This window comes from Pocillopora damicornis, chromosome 3, assembly GCF_964200805.1.
Source record: "Pocillopora damicornis chromosome 3, jaPocDami1.2, whole genome shotgun sequence".
In the NCBI taxonomy this organism is placed as follows: domain Eukaryota; kingdom Metazoa; phylum Cnidaria; class Anthozoa; order Scleractinia; family Pocilloporidae; genus Pocillopora; species Pocillopora damicornis.
The window spans coordinates 12,906,830-12,930,541 of NC_142672.1; the positions used below are offsets into that span (position 1 = coordinate 12,906,830).

The 23,712-nt window shown below is 37.2% G+C and overlaps 4 protein-coding genes across 5 annotated transcripts; 1 reads left to right on the top strand and 3 right to left on the bottom strand.

Annotated features, from left to right (window-relative positions):
- Nucleotides 1-64: 64 nt before the first annotated feature.
- Nucleotides 65-5,069, top strand: LOC113674294 (uncharacterized). Its single transcript, XM_027190774.2, has 4 exons — nucleotides 65-708; nucleotides 1,981-2,167; nucleotides 2,611-2,659; nucleotides 2,990-5,069. The coding sequence occupies exons 1-4, from the start codon at nucleotides 129-131 to the stop codon at nucleotides 3,476-3,478; spliced, it is 1,305 nt and encodes a 434-aa protein (XP_027046575.2). The 5' UTR covers nucleotides 65-128; the 3' UTR covers nucleotides 3,479-5,069.
- LOC113674295 (NADH dehydrogenase (ubiquinone) complex I, assembly factor 6) lies at nucleotides 4,636-9,938 on the bottom strand. Of its 2 annotated transcripts, XR_016184801.1 has the most exons (11): nucleotides 9,781-9,938; nucleotides 9,553-9,652; nucleotides 8,874-8,954; nucleotides 8,680-8,721; nucleotides 8,008-8,064; nucleotides 7,416-7,518; nucleotides 7,066-7,199; nucleotides 6,555-6,656; nucleotides 6,411-6,467; nucleotides 5,231-5,485; nucleotides 4,636-5,117 (listed from the first exon to the last, which is right to left on the bottom strand). XR_016184801.1 is itself a non-coding variant. In XM_027190777.2 (10 exons), the coding sequence occupies exons 1-10, from the start codon at nucleotides 9,906-9,908 to the stop codon at nucleotides 5,360-5,362; spliced, it is 930 nt and encodes a 309-aa protein (XP_027046578.2). In that variant the 5' UTR covers nucleotides 9,909-9,938; the 3' UTR covers nucleotides 4,636-5,359. The 2 variants fall into 2 exon arrangements, 1 of the variants encoding a protein (XP_027046578.2); XM_027190777.2 differs by having other exon boundaries at nucleotides 4,636-5,485.
- A 915-nt stretch (nucleotides 9,939-10,853) lies between these two features.
- On the bottom strand, nucleotides 10,854-16,284 carry LOC113674293 (dihydroorotate dehydrogenase (quinone), mitochondrial). The gene is made up of 8 exons (XM_027190773.2): nucleotides 16,033-16,284; nucleotides 15,516-15,755; nucleotides 14,355-14,554; nucleotides 13,610-13,871; nucleotides 13,340-13,459; nucleotides 13,071-13,224; nucleotides 12,065-12,224; nucleotides 10,854-11,337 (listed from the first exon to the last, which is right to left on the bottom strand). The coding sequence occupies exons 1-8, from the start codon at nucleotides 16,204-16,206 to the stop codon at nucleotides 11,277-11,279; spliced, it is 1,371 nt and encodes a 456-aa protein (XP_027046574.2). The 5' UTR covers nucleotides 16,207-16,284; the 3' UTR covers nucleotides 10,854-11,276.
- A 244-nt stretch (nucleotides 16,285-16,528) lies between these two features.
- On the bottom strand, nucleotides 16,529-23,702 carry LOC113674239 (ATPase WRNIP1). Its single transcript, XM_089199723.1, has 6 exons — nucleotides 23,001-23,702; nucleotides 22,174-22,368; nucleotides 21,493-21,725; nucleotides 19,557-20,014; nucleotides 19,150-19,229; nucleotides 16,529-17,814 (listed from the first exon to the last, which is right to left on the bottom strand). The coding sequence occupies exons 1-6, from the start codon at nucleotides 23,619-23,621 to the stop codon at nucleotides 17,518-17,520; spliced, it is 1,884 nt and encodes a 627-aa protein (XP_089055849.1). The 5' UTR covers nucleotides 23,622-23,702; the 3' UTR covers nucleotides 16,529-17,517.
- Nucleotides 23,703-23,712: the final 10 nt, after the last annotated feature.

The window sequence follows — 23,712 nt, forward strand, 5'->3', positions numbered from 1 at the left end:
GAAGGAATTCTTCTGAACCATTCTGAATTTTTTTCTTCTTATAACTCTTCCTTAGAGCGGTCCCCTGAAATAGGCGAAATCTCCCACAAATCTCTCTATTTTCCCCATTCCCCTCCTTCCAAAACAACATGGCGGATGGCTCAACAGAGCTTGACGTAAATCTAGAAGTACTGTTCTCAATTTCAGAGCAAGAGTCGTCCGCAGCCTGTTACCAGCCGGATGAACATTCTGAGAAAGGAAATCGACCAAAAGCTGTGGACTTCAAGCTAACTTCAGAGAATTGTTTCTTGTGTGAACTTGAGCATAATAGTCCAGAATTTGGACCTTACTGCGCTGTTTGTCACGACTTCTTGTATCCAAATGCACCACTTGTGCTCGGAGTAGAAACTGAGGACTCACATTTAGCAGCTTCCTGCGAAAGTGTATCATCACAATCAGCAACATGTGATAGTAGTGAAACAATAATCAGTTCCGGAGGAAGCGCAGAATCGGAAGATCCCGAGGATAGTGGGTGCGAAAGTGAAAACGAAACGAAACTGTCACCGGAAAACAGCGAACGTCCTTTAAACCCTTCCTCGATGTCACTTAGTAAACTACCATATTTATCACTTTATGAACATATTAGACCACAGAACTTCATCGCAGAGCGGCTTGCAAATGAGCTGAGCTTTGTCGAGGAAGATTTGTTTGGAAAGTTACCACCAGAAAGTGAGTTGTTTTGTTTTGTTTTGCGGAGTTAAATATCTTTTGTTGCGATTATTTTGTGCTATGCGACCCAAGAGGTATTGTTTTACTGCCTTTGATTTTGCAAAATTAAGTGAAAGTTTCCCACGTTTTAGTAAAAACCGCTACATTTTTGTGGGATACACAAGGGACTGAGTTTCTAAAGAAAATTGTTGTGAGGGCTTTAAAAGATAATTTCGTTTTATCAACTGAGTTGACCACTGTAGAATCATAATTGGAAGACCTACAAGTCCCAAGCAGCTTTATTGAAAGCCTAGGATTTAATTATTAGTCTACGTTTAAGAATAGGGGATAGCTGTCATACAACAACCTGTTGTTGGGATTGATAACTTGTTGTTGCAAGTTTTATAATAGTATTAGGACTGAGTGGAGTCTAATTTGGTCTGCAGTCATACTGGTGATTAACAAAATCAGACAACTGTGAAGTGGGAATCCTGTTTGCTAATCATGAGTATGATACAGACAGAATTGGACCATACAAAGTCCTGCTACTGATTAATCAAAACTGTGACAAAATCCAAGAAAGAAATTAGTCATTGGTTGTATATTTTCATGAAAAAAAAAAGTGCTCAAATTGGGTTGGTGATAACCAATCACCATTGAGAATTTTGTTATAGTTTTGATTTAGAGGAGGACCTGTTAGGAGAGGGCATCTGTTTTGAAGGACAAGGATGCTTGTTGTCCTCTCAGGGTTTGCAAATGGGTGATTGGATTATGCCAGGGGTGTCCAATCTAATTCCCAGAGCCTCTAGTTATCCAGGTCATGGGAAGAAGATTGGAATATCCCATGAATTGGATGCAAAGAGATGAGACCTACCCGAAAGCCTTGCATACATCAAACAGAAAGAAAATCTTCAACATTGAATCATATAAAATCAATTTTTAAGTGGTATTTGTTATGTTGAGCCTAAGCTCTTTTCCTTTTACAAGAATCTCTATCCCTCTTTTAAGAACACAAGATTAGGGATGTATTGTCATTGTCCTGTAAATGCAGCTTATTTTGGAAGGAATTGACACATGGTGGTTCCTTGTAGAGACTCATCAGTGTAACTTGTCTCCTTGTGAGTCCCATCATTTCAACATTTGTTACAAATCATATGGACTGCAGATAAGCATTTTTAACGTGAACTGTAATTACAATATATATCTGCAGGATTGCCACATCATTGGAAAGTGCTATCCATAATTTGAACAATGAAGGAAAAGCTTTTTAAACTGTTTTCCTTTTTGTTCCAGTGCTGCTGATAATATTTTCCTTTTTGGATGATATATCTTTATGTATGGTGGGGCAAGTTTGTCAATGGTGGCAGGAACTAGCTGGAGAACATAATGAATGGGAGAAACATGTTCGCACCAGATGGCCATTGTTGCCATGTGACAAACAGAGTTCTGTCAAATCCTGGCAGAAACTCTACATGAAGCTGTAAGTGATGTGAAATGAGATGCATCTTGACCAAAAGGTTTTTAAGTGTGAATTTTTTTACCAGAGGTATAGGAGTAACATAAATTTTAAAACTGAAGCTGAGTGCAAAGTGACCTATGCAGCGAGGGCTTGTGAAAATATAGGAAAAAGGAAAACAAACCAGAAAAAAGATTTTGTACTTTAACCCTGATGATTTCATGCCAGGGAGAAGTAGAAAAAAGAACACAACTTACTTAGGATATCAAATTAAGATAATGACTTTAACTAATCATAAAAACACATGATTAAAGTGACAAGTAACAAATCCTGTAGCTGGTTGCACAAAGAGTAATGTATATTTATTATGGAATCTACTCTCTTCCTACACTTGACTTATTTGATTATCATTTTCATCCTTCATAGAGTTATTTCAATGATAATATCACTTTCTTTTAACATTCCAGGTTACAAAGTGTTGCTTGTAGAAGGTGTTTTGAACAGGGATGTGTTCAGGTGAGTTTTGTTGTCATTAAGGGGCTGATTATGTTAAGCAAGGCCTTTGGCATGATGACATGAAAAGCACTGGTATTGAGCATCATACCAGGTTCTCATCTAGTCATGTTTCCCTGACTTGTGATGTATTTGAAAGGCTCCAGTCAGGTGTTAGCATTGGAGGACAATATATTTAGGATCTTCTTCCCTTAAAATTATTAGAAAATTGTACAACCATTGGACAAGGTTGAGCAAAATATAGCTGATTAATTACAGTATCTAGGAAATTTTAAAGACTGCTGTTGACCATTCATTGTAATGTATCGCAAATTGTTATCAATTTTATTGCAGCATTCTCCAGAAGATAACCTCATAAACTCGTGGAGGAATAAAAGGTTGAAAAGTGAACTGAGAGGAATTCTTATGGATCCTCCAGAGGGCATCAGGGCACGCCCATTAGACAACAGTTTATCATATTGGCAAGCATCAATAAAGGGTCCACCTAACTGTCCTTATGAAGGAGGCCTTTTCTTCCTTCACTTGGAAATACCAAAGAGTTATCCAATGAGGCCACCAATTCCCAGATTCATCACAAAAATTTTTCATCCAAACATTAGTTACCATGGTGACATAGGAGTGGATATGCTTGGACAAAACTGGAGTCTTGCATTGACTATTCCAAAGGTCCTAGTCAGTATACAGTCTCTCCTGACAGATCCTAATTGTCATATATGCATGGAGTCTGACATTGCTCAGTTATATGAGAATGACAGAGAACAATTTGACAGAGCAGCAAGGGAATGGACCATCAAATATGCACAGCTGCATATGTCTTGTTGACTTGACCCTTTAACCCCCAAGATCTCATTAGTAATTCTCCTTACTATCTGGTATATAGTTCTTGTGATGTTAGTTTGGAGAATTTGGTATTGGATCAACTAATAATCTCCCTAATTGATATTTTTCTTTATTCTCATCACTTGTCTGCTTGATATTGTATTGATGTCATCTTGATATTGTATGTTGTCTTGATATTGTAAGGAGAAATTCTGGTCATATGGGAGTTAAAGCGTTAAAAGACAACAATGCTCAGATCTGTTGAGGATTTGTTTTACCAAATGAATTTTACTGAGGAGAGAGTAAGTAAACATTTCAAGGTTGGCTTTTACAAAGCGATAAGTGCTTTTTGTGTAGTATTTCCAAAATAAGTCTCTACAATTTATTTTCTCACCCCAATTTTGGACATAAATTCAAACTAGTTGGATTTTAAGAGACCTTTTGAAGCTACAGAATTCTCATAAAGAGAATTGTCCATGTCACTTTAAGCTTAGTGTCACATTGACCTGTCCTAGTTTCAGGTTTCAACCTCTTGGATTCAGTATTCCCTGACTTACAGTCAAGTGTTTTAAATTTTTAAAATTCTTTTTATGGAAATTAATTTGGACATCCTTGTTTTTAATCAAAGTTACATTCAGTTTGATGCACTGTATTTAAATGGGAAATACTACAAAAAAAATGTGCTTAGCGCAAGACTTTTTACTCTCTGTCTGCTAAAAGTTAAACAGAATACTATTTACTATAACAATAATGCTTTTTAATCATCTTCCTCAAAATCAGACAGCAAATTCTCCCATCATACAAGCATACATTCTATGAAAGGCTGCTTGAAAAGAACTGGTATGAGGGAAATATCCTTGGGATTGTATCTCCTCACAAGTGTTATAAAATTGTGACAATACTTTGTGAAATTATCACTCCGAGAGTGAAAGAGTTAAATAGGGTGGTTTCTGTTGCATTGAAGTCAGTCAAAAAGTGAGATTTGATTTTCTTATTTAAAAGAAAGGGGAAACATATTTTAATAAACATTAGTTGATAATCATCCATACAAATGTACTTTAAAAGCAGTAACTTCAACAATGCTTATAGGATTGGAGGCTGTAGACAGCCATTTAGGTGAGTAGCACTGATCTGGCTATAAACAAGCTTGAACTGAATGATTTTTCACTAAATGCAATCAAAATTTTATTGAACTTTGGTGCATATGATACAGACTAAAGCAACCTGTGGTTCAGTATATATATAATAAATTGTTGTCAGGGATCCTTTACAGAAGTGGCTAAGGTACTTAAACCTGTGAAACTACTTTGCCTAATTACTGTATCCAGCTTTTTGTTTAATAACCTTAGAGCAGGTCTTTATAAGGGCTGTGACTCGAGTGTTTCTTTGCAGGCAGAGAAACTCTCACACAGCTGCAATCATAATGAGGGACCTTGTAGTTCTGTAAGGTTTTCCTCTTTCTTTACCACCAGTATATATTTATTGAAGAAAAGGTAGGAAAAGAGAAAAAGGATTCAATTGACATTGTAATACTAAATATCTTTTCACAAAATAATACATCTATCCCTAATCCCTTGGCAGTTTGTCCTATCTATAGTTTGTCCACATTCCTTCTTCTTGAGGAGAATACTGGGGATGGTCACTGTGGCAGAATCATAATAATCCCTAATCACATCACCCTCCATGACACCTGTAATTATGTCTACACCTATTGCGCAGTGTTTTGAGAAATCGTAGCATTGTATTTTTTTTTACCTCACTTGTGAACAAGAATCCCTGAACAAGAATCCCTGGCCTCCTTGTAAACAAGGCTGTGGGCTCAGCCCTCCATTTTTATGACATATTCTTCCCTTTGTTGGTATTAACTGAAAACTTCACATAACTTCATAGCCCTATCCAAGCATGTTTAAGCAAGAGCAGAGGTAATAAGTGATTTCGTTCTCTCAGGGTTGGATGAAAGATGTCAAAGTCCACCTTTTGGATCTGTGTAAGATAAGTTCGGCATGAAACCTATTAAATCAAGAAATTGAGAATTAGTGAATGACAAACTAGGTCCTCGGCACCTTGCAGTAATGATATTGTAAGAATTAAGCCTGCCATGCTGGAGAACAAATCATGCATTGGGACATCTTTTTCCACTCTGAAAGGAATAGATTTTTGTGCCTTGTGTGTTTCAGAGCATGCTCTTCTGTATGACATGGACAGATTTGTAAGAGTTTACTTTAGCAGGGAGGCAGACTAAGATTTGGGTCAAGGTACTCAACCCTTTCACTTCCATGAGTGATCAAGACAGAATTTCTCCTTGCAATATCAATACAGTCTCAAGCAGATGAGTGACGAGAATAAAGAAAAAATATAAATGGTCCACTTGACAGTTGCATGTTTTGTTGCCAAGCCTTTAAACAGGAGCAAGGCTAAGGGTGATCTTTTATGAAACAAACATTGCTGCTCTTTAAATCAGTAAATTGCTTTGCTATTATGCTAACTAGATACTGTATCAAAGTCACCTTTAGCCTCACTCCAAATCAAAGGCTTGGCAACTAAATACACAATTGTAAAATGACCTATTAGGGATTATTAGTTGATCCAATATCAAATGCTCAGAGTTAACATTACAACAATTGTATTGCAGACATTAAGGAGAATTACTCTTGAGAGCTTGGAAGTGTAAGGATTAAAGCTTATGGACCATAGGAGCTATACCATAAGTTGATATATCTCAGCCATCATCTTGACCAAGCTGGTTGCTCATCATTGGCTAATTAAATACGGGCCAATTGTCACTTGATTTTTTGTCCACTGACCACAGTTTTTTTTTTAAAAACACTTGAAGATGAAAAAAAAAAAAAATAAAATAAAAAATACCATATGGATTAAATAAATTTGTATCCATCCCTGGCTAAACAATATCCTCCAAATTAGTTTTTAAACATACCATTGGCAAAAATGCTCTTGATGCTGGTTTGGGGGCTTCAGACATTAGTGACTGTGCCTATGGTTACAAGCATTGAAAAATTAACATTTATTTGGTGATAAGATGTTCCATGAAATATTTGAAAACTGAAACTTAAACACGTACTTTTGAAAGATGGCTGTGTGCTAAACTGGCCAGCTCATAAGTAACATCTTTTACTAGCTGATGTTTTCTTCCTCTGATAATATCCTCATGTGATACCCCATGCTGTGAATAAGAGAAAACAAATGCTCTAAGAAAAGATGTTTTTTTTCTCATGAGTATTGGACAATGAAATTAAATGTGAGTTCCTCATTAGGACTTGAACACCAGACCTTCAAGTCTGATCTTTAAGTCTGATCCTCTACTTAACTCAACTCAACTACGTAGTTCTTAAATTTATTAGCTGATAAGACAGCTCACACCCAAATTCTGCTACCTTTCCAGGCCTATTAAGTGATCTTGTAGAATTCCATGACTTTCTGGTTTTGCAGTAAGTTTGATTAGTCTTGTACCGCAATTAGATGAAAATCCCTTTCACTCCCTCCAGCATTTTCTCATTGACAAGTTTCAGTTCCCCACAGAAAAACCTACAATTTTGATTTTTGTAATGTAAAACATGAGACTTCTTTATCACCTTTATCATTATGTCATTTGGTAGGTAAACTTTTCCTTTGCTGCCATGGAAAGGTGTGGACCTCAGTGCTGTTGCCACACCGATAGCCTTACCAAGATGGCTTGCAGTGTGGTCAGCATGTACGTCTTTTATCCCTACAGGCAAACAATATTAAAGTGCATAAAATTCAACAACTGCTTTGTTGCAGCAGTTTGTAATTCAGAATTTAGCTTCAACTTCTAAACTGTGTGTGAACATTTCCCTCTCAATATCACCATATCATCTTTTGTTTTGCTTTAGTTACCAGGGGTATTCAAGAACGCAGTACCCTCAGTGGATCTGTTTGAATTATAAAGAAAAAAGATGGTTACCAAGACACTCTAAGATAAGATATAACACTGATGACACTGCGTGTTCACTGTGTTCCTCCAAAGCATTTGCTGTCTCATGAGGTCTGTTGTCAAGGCTTCTCTCCTATCCAATAAAGTACGATGTCATTACATAGAAATTACTGAGCCAGGACACCATTTTGGACTTTTAAAGAGTTAGATATATTGTTGGAAAGGAAAAGAAAAAACATTCTTTCAAAAGGCATGACTAAATTGAGTGTTCCTATAAGTGAGGTGTCCATCTATCAAGGGTAGCTATCAAAAGAAACAACATTGAAGTCTTATTATCTGAGTATAGGAAGTCCTAAATGGAGTGATGATGGTAGCAGTGACTGACATTTTGATAAGCTTCTTGGAAGTCATTGTCACAGTCTTGAGGTGATGTCTTTGAACCAGATTAAAAGTTCTTTTGAGGACCACCTAAACCCTGATGATCACACTACATTATTAGTTGTTACTTTTGGATCAACTCATTTGTCATGTTATGAGTGAATTAATTGAAATTCCAATTGCTGGAAATCAATATCTATCAAAAAAAAATCCCCAGATGGAAGAGAGTTTGTGACATGCTTACTCGTGCATCTATGAGACGTGAAAACCATTGCTTTGTCAGCTTGTATTTTGTGACAGCCTGAAAGAGACAAAACAAGCATCTTAATAGCATTTTAGAACCTTACAGGACTAATATAAGTTCCAGATGCCATTTAGACCCCTTTAACCCTTTAATCCCTAAAAGTGACTAGCATTTAATTTCTCCTTTCAAAATCATCCATGAATCAAACATTAAGGTCATGAGAATAAAGGAAATGATAATCAACTGAAGAACTTCTTGATTGTTACACAAATTCTCCTTGCCAACACATTAGGAAATGTATAGAGAACTGTATGGAGAACATGCATACTGATCCTAGGATGTAAAGGGTTAATAAATAATGGGCCTTATCAACATTCTGTGATTTGCATGCAAAGAAGCCCTCTTGATTTGCATGTGAGAATTTGATTACGACACCAGGATGGGTAATTTTTGGCACACAAACAAATAGGAATTTCTCCCTTTTGGGCTTGTCATTTATGAAAGAGGTTTACAGTAACATTTTAGTTAAAAATGTTCAACTAAGTGTGAATCCAATTCCAAGTTGAATGATTTACATTCACCTACCAATGGAAAATCAGCTAAAATAATCTTGATATCAGTAATTTAAAAAAGTGGTTCTGTTGCAAAAAGGGCAATTCAAGAAAGCCTGACCTTTGCTAGTTCCAAAGCTACCGGCTGCTGAGGGGGATTTCCCTGAAATGCAACACAAAAAGCCATACAATACACATGTGTTAGCTTCCTGTTGGCAGCAAATAGTCAATAATTTTCCAATTTGGCAAATAATTGTTAATTAATACAATAAACCCTTATTGATTACAGTACTGAGAAGAGGTGGATAATTTCACCTGGAAAGTCTCTTCAAGTGTATCTCTCCAGAACTGGAGCCTCATCCTTCCAATAACTGGATCACTAACAGAATCCTGGACCTTAATGTTAGAGAAACGTACAAATTGTTTCAAATTTTCTTTTGATTTTTAATATTCCCAACATATTATAAAAATATTAGAAGATGCACATTCATATTAATTGTTAACCTTTTCAATCCCATCATCTCATTAGTGATTCTCTTTAGTATTTTCTTTATTCTCATCACTGGTCTGCTTGATATTGTATTGAGATTATGGGGAGAAATTCTATCTTGGTCACTCATGGGAGTTTCAGGGTTAATCTGAAGTTTTCTGCGACAAAATGCAGGTGACAGAAAGTCAAATGTGTGGAAAGTATGAAAGAGGTGTATGGCAAGAGGGAGAGATTTTTACTAAATTCTAGTTTACTCATCTTACAAGAAACTATGGCAGAGCTAGTTAACTCTTTAACTACCAGAAGTGATAAACACCTAGCTTCTTGCAATGGTCTTTTTTTCTACGTGAGTGGTATGATGCAACTGTAATTTTAGGGATTTTAAATGGGATTGCACAAGGGGGGGGGGGGTGGGGAGGAGGGGAACGGTTTTGTCCCAAGGAAACCATTGAATCAAAAAAGTGTTCGTGAAGGGGATATACAAAAAAATATTGGTTCACTCACCCTGGCTAGTTCTACATTGAAGGCTCTCACAGCAAACACCGATGTTCTAGATATTTTAGGCAGTAGTAACAAACAGAGGTAGTTCTCATAATCCAGATTCCTATGTTAATATCAAGCAAAGGTTCTAAATGTAAGCAGTGTACCATTCCGAGTGATTGTGCCGGTGTAATGCGCGCTGCATTTGCCTCGTTTACCGCACAAAAATGATAAACTTTTGAACAATGCTACCTGACCAAGTTGATACAATATTGAGAAGCAGTCTGTGTTGTGTTTGCCACGTTCCTTACTTCCACATTCCAGCATCCTTTCCGACGAGCTCGTGCAAAGAGCCCTCTCCCATTCAAAATGGCCGCCATATTGTGAGTGATCCAGGCCTTCTCGGACTCGATGAATGGTGTGACGTTTAGCGTGACGTTTATGCGTGACACGGAAACCCGGTATGGGGGTAGAGCGAGCTTCAGTTTTTTCCTTTGACGTCGAGAAGGGAGTGTGAACTCAAAAAAGATGCTGAAGATGTCTTGGTGTATTTTGCATTTTCATTTCTATTTTCTCATTTTTGCCATGCCAGCCAAATGACTTCATTTATTGACTGTTAGTAGTAGTATCCAATACGGGAATCCATTTTATTGAAAAGAATTTATTTCATTACAAGTTGTTATCAATAACCTTTAATAGTTCCTTGACCTGACACCAAAAGTTCTTGACTGAATGTGGATAGGTAAATGATGCTTTTTTGTTGCCTGGTCAAGGCATCTTTCACGATCTTAATCTTCCCTCCTTTTTAAAATTGGCCGCAAAGGAATAGTGGATGCATGAAACAAAGGCAAAAGTGGTCCTTATACACAAAGGTGCACTATAAATAGTTTGGCTCTGCCCCTTGGTTTCAGCTCAAATACAAATTATGCCACGGCAATATTACGTGATGGTAAGCAAACCATTTGGAATTTCAAATTTAACGCCACAAATGAAGATGATTTTTGAACAAATTCTTCTATTTTGATGAAAATGCATAACTTATTAGAGCTTTCGAGAAATCAACCTTCTGTTCTCTGGCTTTGGATTGGCTGCAGCTCAAGCTGTTTTAAATATAGAGGTCTGTACATCACTACAGTTGATTAACAAATGATCCAGGCACTCTCCTTTTATGGCATGCCTTTGTGTTTAAGTGTGCTATTTGAAAAGCAACCTCTACACAAATTTCAACTCCCCTATAAAGGGCATGAAGAGGAGTTTTCAGGATGTGAGCTATGGTAACCAGAAGTCTACCTGCAGTCTAACAACAATGACAACAACAGAAATTATGACAAAATTATTAATTCTTGCAAAACACTCTTGACATGTTTTATTCAATTACAAATGAACCAATTTTAAAAACCACTTAAGTTCCTCACTCATCATATCAAACGGTGCCATTGAACTACATGATTGTATAAGTTAATGAATGTTTTGTAGATGACTGAAAGGGTTAATGCTATAGTCAGCATAGTTGCTTGTTTGTTAGAATGCTGTGTGTTGAGATGACAATTATATGTTAATAGAGGTCACACTAATTTTACTGCAAAAATGACTTGGTCAGATTGTGTCATGAAATTAAATATAAAATTAATTGACAAATTCAAAAAAGGACCTATATTGTGTGCTTTCCATTTTTCAGATTAAATAGCGAGTGGCATGTACACTCTTTGGAAAAAAAAGTGAAAGCTTCCATTCTTGCATCTCAGTGGTCATGTGGGTTTGATGTGATCAATACCAACAGCTTCTTCTACTGACTTGAAACCATCCTTCCTGGGAGAGATCAACCAAACAAAATATCTTAAGTTGAAGTGTGAGTATCTAAAATAAGGCTCACAATAAAATATGAGTCACATTTCATGTGTGTTTCCTGAATTCCTTATTCATCACTAACTGTACTTAGCAATACTACAACCTGTATAGCAATGATGATACAGAGTTTTAATCTTTCAAAATCCTAAAATTCTATTGCTTTCCATGTTGTCTAAGACCTCTTTGATATTTTCCATGACCTACTATAGAGATGTTGCTCCCAAAATAAAGAGGAAATGATCAAATCAAAAGGATATTCATCTCTTTGCTACTCTAAAAATATAATTTTTTTTCCTTTTTCATGACCCAGACTCAAATTCCACAACTTTTCAGGTCTGGAAGATCATGGAATTTCATGCCTTCGGGGTTTAAAATGACCTGTACAAAACCTGTGATGGTTTTTGAGGTACATTTTACCATTATGATACTCATATTCTTATAAGGGGAATCAATTAACCCTTTAACTCCCAAGATCCGATTGTTAATTCTCCTCTCTAGCTGCTACACATTTCCTTGTAAATTAGTTCCAAGAATTTGGTGCAAGATCAAGATGACAACTTCTCCCTGATACATTTGAGTATTCTCATTACCTGTTTGCTGGATAGTGGGTGGATATTGTAGGGAGAAGTTACATGTGAATCACTTCAGAAAGTTAAAGCATTAAAAAAAAAAAAGAATGTCAACTAACTTCAGGAGTTCGGAAAGTTCCCTCTTTATTTTCTTCACAATGGGAGGTCCTTCATAAGCAAGGGCTGTGTATAGCTGAATCAATGAAGCTCCAGCTCTGATTTTGTCATAGGCATCTTGACCTGTAGAAATCCCTCCAACACCAATAATTGGTATTTTGCCTTTAGAACATTAAGAAAATCATGGTCAAGAGTACATAGGAAAGACCAGTCAGAATAACTTCACTCTTACCGACTCATTTAACATTCTTTAGCAGGAACGCTTTTGGACTTACAAAATTCTAAAACTTTCACAGACAAAGGAATTTCTACTAAAGAAAGAAATGCTTTCAGCCATTTTCTCAGTCGTTCTTTATACCAACACTAAAACTGAATGACTCTCTAAGCCTGGAAAATGATATAGCAAAATTCCATGACCTTCAGGTTTCCCTTTACCCATCCTGATCCCATTTAATATTCATAAATCAAGAAAGTAGCACCAGGAATTGAAGAAAAAGCCCCAACTTAATAGTAAGCTGCAGGTCATTACTGGGTCCATGTGCAACAGCCATCCTGCATTCTGTTAGGATTAGCAATGCTGCAAGAATTTCTTGGTAAACAGAATAATGAAGGTGATGATGAGCTGTTTAGTTGTGTACCATCAGAAGAAAAGCTACAGTGTAAATCATAATTAGGACAAACAAAATTAATCATAATTCCAGGGGTTTCAGTAACTTTAGCTAAAAAGAAGCTGCCAATGATGTAATGTGCAGCTGTTGTTGGAAAAGACCTCATGAGGCCCTTTTCCTCTAAGGTTCTTAGGGCACTCTCCTCAAAGAAAAATTTGAAATGGAGAATCTTGAAAATTTTAGGCATTAAAAAGAGTGCTTTAAAGCTAAAAAAACAGCAGTGAGAGGTCTTACTTCTGCTCAGCAGCTTTTGTTGAAACACCTGCAATTTCATCCTTCTGGGTCATACTTTGAACACAATGACAGAGTAAAACCCAAAAATGATAGTTCAGACCCTCACCTTCTGTGAGTCTGTACATGTCTGACACTGTCTGTGTGGACATTTCAGTCAGAGGTTTTCCACTCAGCCCTCCAGTTTCTTTCTTGTTACTACTCTGTAATGTTTCTGGTCTTGCAACAGTTGTGTTTGTCACTATAATTCCATCAACTCCACCCTAGAAATCATCACATTCTAATAGTTCATCCACTGAAGTGAAATATTTCTCAAACCCCGAACTTCCATGATTTAAAAGGACAAAGCCACCTGGACCAAAATAAAACGAAACAGACCTGTTTCCTTGTAACCACAGCTGCAATATCTTCTTTGTCAACTTCTGTCAGATCTGGAGCAATCTTTACCAATACAGGATGTTGTACATCTACAGGCAACGAACTGCGAGCCTCAATTACCTAAAAGCAAAAAACAAGAAGCTCAGAATTCTAAGGTTATCTCCCTAACCTTTGTCCCTGTTCCCCCATAACTTACAGTATTGCCCTCACACTTGGTTAGTAAGAAGTTATTGTACAACCCAAGTGAATATGATAACTTACTCATCTCACCTTATCAATTAGTTTTTCTAATTCTTGTCTGCCCTGTAGAGATCTCAGGCCTGGTGTATTTGGAGATGAAACATTGATAACCACATAGTCTCCCAAGCCACTGAAGCACTGCACTCCTTTAACATAGTCATCTGCGGCATTGTTAGATGTTTTATTTTTACCAAGATTTATTCCAAGGATTCCAGGTGGGTGCCCCCTAGATTTAACCTGCTCCTCCAGTCGTGATCGTACAGTCTCATGTCCATCACTGTTGAAACCATATCTAATAAGAATGAAACAAAGTTGTCAGTTCTAGTAAGGTGTGGGAAATAAGTTAGAAAAATGAGACCTGAACATCTCTTCATACAGATTCTTTTCATTTTTAGTTCAGCAAAAAGTATAATATTGTCTTTTTTAAACACTTATTTCAGCTGATTCATTGCTCAATCTCTGACAGCAAACCATAGAGCCCCAATGAAGATGACACCCTTGGAACATGGAGGTGTAATTTCAATAAGGATAGAGGAGACAAGGGTAATTACTGGAGCATTTTGTTCAGCTAAGACCAGTCAGCATCAATCTCCTAAACAGAGTTATCTCCTGAATAGAAGTGCATCAAAAGAGAGGTTCCACTGCGCTGTATCAACATAAATGTGAACAGTATGAGATACAGACTGACCTTTTCTATGTGCATAACATAGCTTTACATAATTTTTTTTTTCAGGCTCCAGGGAGTTAAAATAGGTTTTTCTTTCCATGGCCTTACCTGTTAATAACAGCTTTATCTTCCATAAGTCTGAATACTCTAGGCTTGTCATTACCAGCCTGTGGCAATGGGGTTACACTTCCAATCTCTACAAAACCAAATCCAATTTTTAATAATCCATCAACTGCTTCTCCATGCTTGTCAAAGCCTGCTGCCAATCCAATTGGGTTGGGAAATGGAAGACCAAATACTGTGGTTCTCTGGATTCAAATAAGAAGTTGCAAGTCAATCATGCAAGTTCTCACACAAATAATTGTGATAAAACATAATATAAGTTAAAAAAAAAACAGCAAAATCCCTAAGATGTAAATTCTAAGAATAGAGGAAAAGACCCTAGGGTGGGATACTTGGGTCAATTTTTGCCGAGTATGTGCATGGTAGAACCTTTTTCCCATTATGGTCAATTACCCCAAACATTTCTGAAAATGTGTGACCCCACTCTAGTGACTCTGTTGGAAATGAAACTCCATGATAGTCAATCCAGTCAAGAAAACCTAATAGCACATCCTTACTAGTCTATTGTTAAGAAATACCCCCCCCCCTCCCAAGGAAACACTCTCATCCTGTTTCAACAGTGCAATATAATCATTAAGCAGTATAGTGGTTGTAGATACCCAATGTATTGAAGGTTCTCACAAAGCCTTTTTCTCTGACCCTCAAGGCTATTTTTGTTTGAATACCCCAAGTAAGAGAGATGCACCAACCTAAGTGTAATGGATTTCAGATTTGAAGATCTTGTTAACCCTCTAACTCCTGTGAGTGACCAAGGCAGAATTCCTCCTTACATTATCGATCAGACAGGTGATGAGAATAAAGAAAAATATGAGGTTGGGGATGTCCCAGTTGATCCAGTATCAAAATTCTTAGAACTAGCATCATAAGAATTGTATGGCAGACAGTGAGGAGAATTACTAGCGAGATCTTGGGTGTTAAAAAGTTAGGAGCCCTTGCTTAATGGTGAATTATGTTGTGCTCTTTGAGACACTCTCCAAGAATCTCTCTCCTCAGGAGTTTAAAAGGATACAGGTGAACTGCTCAGGAAAGATGGGCAACATGGGTGGTTGGGGAGGAAAGTGGGGGTAGGGGAGAAGGGTGGAGAAAGCAGGCCAGTTTACCCCCATCAAACCCTATTTCTTTTTCTCAAATAACATTTGCATTTACCAAGATCTCTGGATCACCAGTTCTATCCACAGGAACAAGACCTTTGGAAGCCAACCATACAGCAAATGCATGGGCGCGTTCAGCATCAAGAACCTTCATTACAACTGGCATGACAATGGATCTGTAAAATCTCTCGTCGCCACTCGTCGAGAAATGATATGTGACTATAACCGTGGTGCAGCCCACAACAGCTAAACTGTGATTGACCAAACTTCGAACAAGACGTTGCTTGAATGTCGTCTGTAAAGTTTAATGGAAATTATGGAATTTTTAATCAAAAGTTTCAACCACGGAGCGGGTTAAACGCACGCAAAGTTTACTGGGCATTTGGTCGAAGAAAGCGTTCATTGGGAACAAAATATCGTCTCAAATGTTAAAAGGAAAAATCAATAACTATATTGAAATCACGACTGAATTGTTGACGTGCTTGTATGCAAAGTCACGAAATATACAACAGAGTTCGCCACTTCGCCTTCGAAGCACCCTTAGGCAAAGAGACCAGATCGGCAAAGCTCACCATTTTGATTAGATTATTGAGAGGACCGGGGAAATAACCGCTGGCAGAATAAAATGAAAAAAAAAATATGCCTGAATCCAGCGACAGGAAGAGATAAACACTCAAGGACTTCCTCGCATGGTATCGTCCTCCATTTTGAGGAACAATGTAGTTACCATTACTTGGCCGAGTCATTGTCTTTTCGCGCGCTTGAACGCATGGCGGGAAAACAGGGTGATCTGAAGGGCTAGCGATCCCCAATAATTATAACCAACTATAGCCTGAAAATAATTTCCAAAATTTTGGATTGTTCTTCTTGGACAATTATTTAATTATTATGGTTGGCGGGAATATTATGGTCGCACACGGGAGTTTTGGAGAACTTGAGAAGTAGAGACCAGTGGTACTCGAGAGACCTCCAACATTTAGGATATTAAGGTCCAAAATACTTGGAAAAAACAACTAGTTTCCACCGAAAATTACTGCTCAGTAAGAATAAGGCGTGATTCGTGAGTAATTTGTCAAGAAGATACATTTCAGTTCATTTCAATGACTCGGCAAATTTACATCGTATTGGTTTACCAAGACCTGTCAAACTACAATTTTTTATACATTTTTTCGCGAAACGTTATCGAAGTGATTTTCGCGTGAAAAAAACAAAGTACAGTTACGAAAAATATTTTAAACATCATTTCTATCTTAGGTAATTACAATATTCCCTTACTCATATTTATTTTTTCATTTTGATTCTTTCAACCCTTAAACTCTTGGAAGTGATTAACAGATAACTTCTCCATATAATGCCTGTAGACTATCCTGCAAATAGGTAATGAAAATACTATACACTTAATGTATAGTCCCAGGGAAACAGTTAGTTTTGTTTTCCCAAAAGGCCTGATGTTTCCTGAGATAAAGTTGAGGAAAACATCAAGACTTGAGGGAAAACAAAATTAACTAGTTTCGCGAGGGACCATACACTAAGTGCTTTGTTATATATTTAGACTTTCCCTTAATCAATCATATGGCAATCACCCGCTGTTGTATTCTGTGCGCAGGCAACAATTGTGCAATTGTATCCTGGTTGGGATACATTTGAATTTCATCAGTGGCACATAACCAAGAATCAACCAATCACAGTGCTTGTTCTGTTTAGTGTAAGTCTAGGTATATAACAATACCTTGAGATGTACTTAGTATACTTTTTTTCCATGTCTAACACCTACAACAGAAGAATTAACTTTTTTTGTTCAACCACTAAGCTTAGAAATTACCATCTTTCCTACTCCTTTATAGATGCACAGTGCTTTCAACACTGCTCAATCAAAAAAATTATTTGTAGCTCTATGGTAGAACATCGGAAGTCTTAATGTTTGCAATTTGATTCCTTGAGGAAGACTCCTATCTGTCTTACTCTATTTAAAAAACACAACATGAAATTATTCAAAATATCCAGTAACTATCCTTGAGAAAAAAAATGCTATGTTGGAATGTGGAACACCGCATTTCTTAAACATCATTTCCCCCAGATTTGTTTTTGCTCCATGTAAAGAAATCAACACCTTGCACTTCTGGAGGTAAATAAGTCTGATCAACAGGGCCATCAAATGAGGGATTATACTTGTATCCTGCACTGTAACCCAAACTTTTCATCAGTTTAGTTGGAGCATTTCTGATGTGCAAGGGTACTGTTGGCTGTGGACCCTCCCAACTGCGCACACACTTCTTGGCTTCACCGTATGCATTAAATATTTCAATGGATTTTGGAGCTCTTGAAAGGTAAACAACAGCTTGAGCCAATATAACCTGTGTAAGGATTGCAAAATAACATTAAAATCAAATATTAAATCATACAGAAGACAATGATGATGAGTTTCAATATAAGCTGGTTACCAGTGGTCTACTGGCGCATGTAAGACTCTCACTATCATCTGTTTTGCCTGTAAGGAGACTCTCTTGTTTGGGTTTTGACTCACTGTGCAACCTGCTATTACATCATTGGTGGCCACTTAGCCCTTCTTCCTCTCAGAGTGACCGATTTCTAATTCTCCTTACAATATCACCCTTGAATCACACATTAATGTGATAAGAATAAAGGAAATGATCACCAACTAAAGAAACTCTTGTTTTTTACATAAATTCTCCTTGTCAACACCCTAAGAAATATATAGAGAACAGTAAGGAGAATATGCATACTGATGTTAGGGTGTAAAGGATTAAGGAATATGTTGTTGATAACTACTAATCAAATGAGTGACGATAAGATCATCATAATTTAGAACCAGTTTCAAGGGGCAAAACACACCAAATGTGGTGAGTTTTCACAGAAACTAATTTCTGGATATAATTATTTGTTTTAGCAGCGAATCAGAGTCCATTACATCAATGGCAATCATTGACATATTATACAACTAAAACAGCCTTTTCCTGAAATTTTTTAAGTTAAAGTACAAACTAAACCATGCACTTCGTAATGGATCTTGCTAGCCATAGAATCTCTGAGGCTCAGTGGTAGAGCATTTGAGTGTAGAATCTGAATGTCTGAGGTTCGATTCCTCATAATACTCAAAATTTTTCCTGTGTCTCACCCTTGTGACAAGATGAAAAGCATCTTTCTCTAATAAAATTCTTGTTTATTGAATTCATAAAAAAAAAACACCGTCAATCTAAAGGGTAAAACTTACACGAGGCCAATTTAAACTCAATTGAAAGTAAATAAATGTAATCACCATCAGGGGAAAGGAGGTCTAAGGGCCCAAATAAGTCACTGTTGAACTAGCCAGCCAGCAGACCTTCATTAACTGCCTGCTGGAGGTACATATCTCAACCTAGCTGCTAGAAGATTTGAGATGAGTCAGAGAGAGCTTCTCTGGGGATCTGGCACTAATATTAGTGCTAGACACTTTGCCTTGCTCAAGGCCTCATATTTTAACGCAGTCAAAGACAGTCTTGTGCCAAAGCTTTAATAATAAGTACCTGTTTACATGCTTCAGTCAAATTTAGTTTTGCATCTGATTGATTTTCACACAGATTTTCTAAACCAATCAAAGAACACACTCAAGTGAAACCAATGCAGTTCCTTTTCCTTTTTGACACTTGATTAGAATGATACTGTTAAACATTTCTGAACACACAGCTTACATCACACTCTGGCATTCCTATAAAATGGCAGGCTTGATAAGAGGCCACAGCTTGGTTCAAGGCCTGTGGGTCTGCTAAACCTACAGATGAGGGTTAAAATGTGATAATAGTAATTGAGCATTTTGAATGTCTGTGGTGTTAATGTAAAAGACAAATTAATGAATGCTACTCTCGAATTAACAGGAAGGATTACTAATGACCTTGCTTACCCATGTGGGAAGCTATTGTGCAAATGGTGCTGTCTTGTTTATTGACAATCAACTATACTTTCTCCTTGCAAGGTGGGTATCAAAATTATTATTCACATCACTTTCTACTTTCCAAATTGAAAAGGTATAAAATTAAACAATTAACAAAAAAACCCCCACAAAATTAAGGTACAGCAAAAAATTAACCCACTCACTTACCAACATCTTCACTAGCAAATCTCACCAATCTGCGGGCAACATAGAGAGGATCTTCTCCTCCAACAAGCATTCTTGCCAGCCAGTACAAAGCAGCATTTTCATCACTCCCCCTTATTGATTTGTGTAAGGCAGAAATGATGTTATAATGTTCTTCACCATTCCTATCGTAAAGCAAGTGAGTCTTTTGAAGACCTTCTTTGATGTGAGATACATTGATATAAACTAGTTCTTCATCATCTCCATGGGGATCAGCATCTATGTTAGGTGAAGGGTTTTGTTGCGATGATGGAGAGCCATTTAGTTCTTTTGTGTCCTGCTTCTTTGGTTTTTGTTTTATTGCGGCCAGTTGTGACTGTATTGCAAGTTGAAGACCATTAAGGGCAATCCTAGCATCACCATCACACAAGTTGGCCAGAGTTTTAATAGCATTTTCTTCTATAACCACATGCAAGTCACCACTATCAGGAAAAATAATAAAAAATGACATTACAATTTTGTAACAAAGAAAAATAAATACAAAAGAACAGAGTAAAATTCTTAAGGACATACTCTGTGACATATGTGAGGTACTTGTTAAAATGGTTTGTGTTCAATCTAGAGAAACTCCTGAGGATTTTACATCCTTTCTAGGGAAGCAACAGATCCCTAAATTTGTACAACAACTGTGATTCATACTTAATCATAAAAATTACAATTTCTTCAATTGTGATTTGTTTAAAAAACTTCCATTTTCCACTAATTCACTTGCCAAGTCGTTATTGTACAGTTTGCTATCGGACAGTTCAATAACCAATCAATCAATCACAACCAATCTCAGAGCGACATTAAACAATTTAAACCTCTTTATTAGTCTTTTAATGCAAATTTTCCCTTTCTTTCATAACCTGGCTATTCTTTTTTTCGCCAAAACTGTAATTTTTATGATTAATTGGTTATAAGACTTTGTGTCATCCAATTCATAATGGTAATAGGACTGAGTGAAATTTAATTCAGTCCGTAATTATACAAGTGATTGACAAAATTGGACAGCCACAAAGTGGGAGTCCGATTTGTTGATCACTTGTATGATTACAAACTGAATTGGATGACACAAAGTCCTGTTACCAATTAATTAAAATGATGACAAAATTTAAGAAAGAAGCTAGACATTAGTTATACGTTTTCATGAAAATATCAACAGTTAACTTGGCAAAATGTGAGACAACAGTGCATGCTCACGACGTGTTCTGTCCACTTACACGGGCATAATGTGTTAACTGTCCCTTTAACTGTCCTATTACACTGTCCAATTACAAGCACGACATGTACACTGTCCTATTAGTGTTCAAATCAGTCTGGTGATAACCAATCACATTTGAGAATTTTGTTGTAGTTTTGATTAGTATAGGTAATCACATGAGGCCAAGTACTATTAAGGATTAATTGCACGAGAGTTTTCAATTTGGAAAATTTTGAAAACTCAAGTGCAATTAATCCTTAATAGTACGAGGTCTCATGGGATTACTTGTTTATCAATAAAGGGCAAAATTTATACGAAGGAAAATCACGCGCGCAGTCTATTTTTATCTGGGAAGCAACGGATTAGCAATGCAACGGATTAGCCAATCATTAACAGGTAATCATGCCCTCTCTTGATTACTAAAAATGCCCTCGATTAAGAAAAAAATGCCCTCTCTCTCAACCAATCAGCGCTCAGTAATTTTGCCCTTTATTGATAAGGTCTGTAATCATACATGTGATAAACAAATCTGACTCCTGCTGAGCGTGTGTCCAATTTTGTTATCACTTGTATGATTACAAACTGATTTAACTCCACTCAGCCCTATTACCATTACCAATTTACTCATCAGTTTTACTTTGCCAAGACTGGATTACTCTTGAATTAGAAACCTAACCATGTAATTACATATATATAGCAAGTAATTAAATGACTTACTCAGATGAGGCTTGTCTCTTGTTTGTTACAAGTGAGTCCCTTGAACCCACTAGCATGCCAAGAGAGTTTACAGCATTTCTTAGAATTTGTTCCACATGATCTACAGTAAGCTTCTCAAGTACAATAACTCTACAGCGACTTAGAAGTGCATTGTTAAGCTGGAATGAAGGATTCTCTGTAGTTGCTCCTATCAACGTAATGGTTCCATTTTCAACATGTGGGAGAAATGTGTCCTTAAATATGAAAAGATGTATTCATGATAATTATACATTATACACTAAAAAATCACGTGGAACTCTCTGGCTAGGGGGATCCTGGGGTGCCCATGACCCCCCCCCCCCCCCTCCTACTTTGTAAGAATCTTTTTGTCACATAAGTAAAACATGGCATGGAGGTTGACATGACAATCTGGTGAGTACCCTCTATTTGACACAGGCACTTGCAGTGGCATATTAGATGGGCCTGAAAGGAGGGGGGGGGCTGCACATCCTCTGCGTGAAAACTTTGAAAGATTGGACACTCAACTCTGCATGGTGTATTTTGGGGCTGTCTTTCTTTAGGAGCAAATGAAGGTCACTTTAAAGCGATAATAAAGTGAATCAAAGCCTTTTTCTATAGCAGTTAATAAGGACAATTCCTAGTATTGATTGTTTAAACTAACATCAAAATATAGTTACATACTTGTTGTAATTTATTGAATCTGTGTATCTCATCCACAAACAAAATTGTCTTGCGCTTGAACATTTGCTGTTCATTCCGAGCCACTTTGACAACTTCCTTGACGTCATTTATACCACTAGTGGTTGCAGACAGTTGCACAAACCTTGCCTTGCCATTGATTCTAGCAGAGTTGGCTATAATATGAGCCAAGGTGGTCTGAAAATTAGAACAGGCCAAAGTTTTGAAACTTTTTGCCAAATGGCAATGTTAGGGGTGAAAGTGATCTATAAGAAGTATATAAAATGCCATAAAAAATCCACCAAAGCACCAACCCTAGGGAGGGAGGGGGGGGGGAAACTGTTTAAACCTAATATTCTAGTCTTACTGATAACCTTGAGACAACTCCATAACAAAAGTTAACCAAAAAGAGGACAGCTTAGATTCTATACACTGGATTAATGTGACCAATATGATTTTACCCATTATTTTGTGCATAAAGAGAATTAAATTTTTATAAGGTTAGTGAGCTCATACTGATAGATTGTGGCATTAACTGAGATATTATTTGTTTTTCTTGTTTAATGATTTACAATTTATGATGTGAGGATTTTACACAACCTTTCCAAATGGTCACTCACTTGGAGGGGGGGGAAGGAAGGGTGAGTAGATCAGTGATTTCATAAGGGGGTGGCACTCCTCTAATAAAGTGCAGAGGGGTCTTAGTTAATAAAAATTTGTCTCTTCGAGAGCAAATTGGGCACTTCTGTCATTTTAGAGAGGAGTTCCATCTCTTCCCCTCCCCCCTTCCCCCCTTCCAACACGCTTTTTTGTGATATTTCTTGAAATACCTTTCCACAGCCAGGGGGTCCCCAAAAGATCATGGATGGAATTTCGTCAGCCTCAAGTAAAGTCCTCAAAAGACTGTTATTTCCAACAGCCTGGGTTTGACCGACATACTCTGCTAATGTTTTAGGCCGCATTCTTTCAGCTAATGGAGTAAATTGACTGCTTTTCGATTTTTGCCCCTTGTTGTGTTCTATGCCTTTCTTTTGGCCGAGAGATGGTGAACTAGAGTATTGGAGAGAAAGGAGCTCCTCTGTTACTTTATTTTGCGTCTCTTGACCATTTTGGTGCAACTTCAACCTTTTCGAAGAAGAATCCGTACTTGCTTTTCCCGCCAAATTAGAAGAACTCCTTTTCAAGGCGTTTGTCGGAGGACTAGTATTACCAAACCAGCTGTTGGAAGCCTTTTCATTTTTCGATTTTTTGACTGTTGATCCATCTGGAGATTTAGTGTTCCCTTTGAGAAGACTGTTTGCTAACATGCCCTTTTCATGTTGTCCGCTGCCTCCATTGCTTTGCAATTCAATATCTTGACTGTTCAGACACTTATTCACGTGTTCGTTCACAAACGAGGCTGAAAACGAGCGCCCACAAACTGGACAATCTACACTGCTGGTTTGCAACATACTACAAAATATCTGTACATTGAAACAAGCAAAAGAAATTAGTCTCAAAACTGGGTTTCATCAGTTTGATCCCTCTTCTTTGGGGGAGATA

Excerpts from the sequence above, each read along its gene's own strand:
- LOC113674295 (XM_027190777.2), bottom strand. The coding sequence starts at position 9,908 with ATGGCGGCCATTTTGAATGGGAGAGGGCTCTTTGCACGAGCTCGTCGG. Across the intron at positions 6,657-7,065 it reads CAAATGACATAATGATAAAG|CATGGGGTATCACATGAGGA; the intron begins GTGATAAAGAAG and ends TCTTATTCACAG. Across the intron at positions 6,468-6,554 it reads CACACAGCCATCTTTCAAAA|GCACAGTCACTAATGTCTGA; the intron begins GTACGTGTTTAA and ends TTGTAACCATAG.
- LOC113674293 (XM_027190773.2), bottom strand. The coding sequence starts at position 16,206 with ATGACTCGGCCAAGTAATGGTAACTACATTGTTCCTCAAAATGGAGGA. Across the intron at positions 14,555-15,515 it reads CTGGTGATCCAGAGATCTTG|AGAACCACAGTATTTGGTCT; the intron begins GTAAATGCAAAT and ends ATTTGAATCCAG. Across the intron at positions 13,225-13,339 it reads CTGTGGTTACAAGGAAACAG|GGTGGAGTTGATGGAATTAT; the intron begins GTCTGTTTCGTT and ends GATGATTTCTAG.
- LOC113674239 (XM_089199723.1), bottom strand. The coding sequence starts at position 23,621 with ATGTTGCAAACCAGCAGTGTAGATTGTCCAGTTTGTGGGCGCTCGTTT. Across the intron at positions 22,369-23,000 it reads GACCCCCTGGCTGTGGAAAG|ACCACCTTGGCTCATATTAT; the intron begins GTATTTCAAGAA and ends TCTAATTTTCAG. Across the intron at positions 20,015-21,492 it reads AAGAGACAAGCCTCATCTGA|TGGTGACTTGCATGTGGTTA; the intron begins GTAAGTCATTTA and ends TTTTCCTGATAG.
- LOC113674294 (XM_027190774.2), top strand. The coding sequence starts at position 129 with ATGGCGGATGGCTCAACAGAGCTTGACGTAAATCTAGAAGTACTGTTC. Across the intron at positions 709-1,980 it reads TGGAAAGTTACCACCAGAAA|TGCTGCTGATAATATTTTCC; the intron begins GTGAGTTGTTTT and ends TTTTTGTTCCAG. Across the intron at positions 2,168-2,610 it reads CAGAAACTCTACATGAAGCT|GTTACAAAGTGTTGCTTGTA; the intron begins GTAAGTGATGTG and ends TTAACATTCCAG.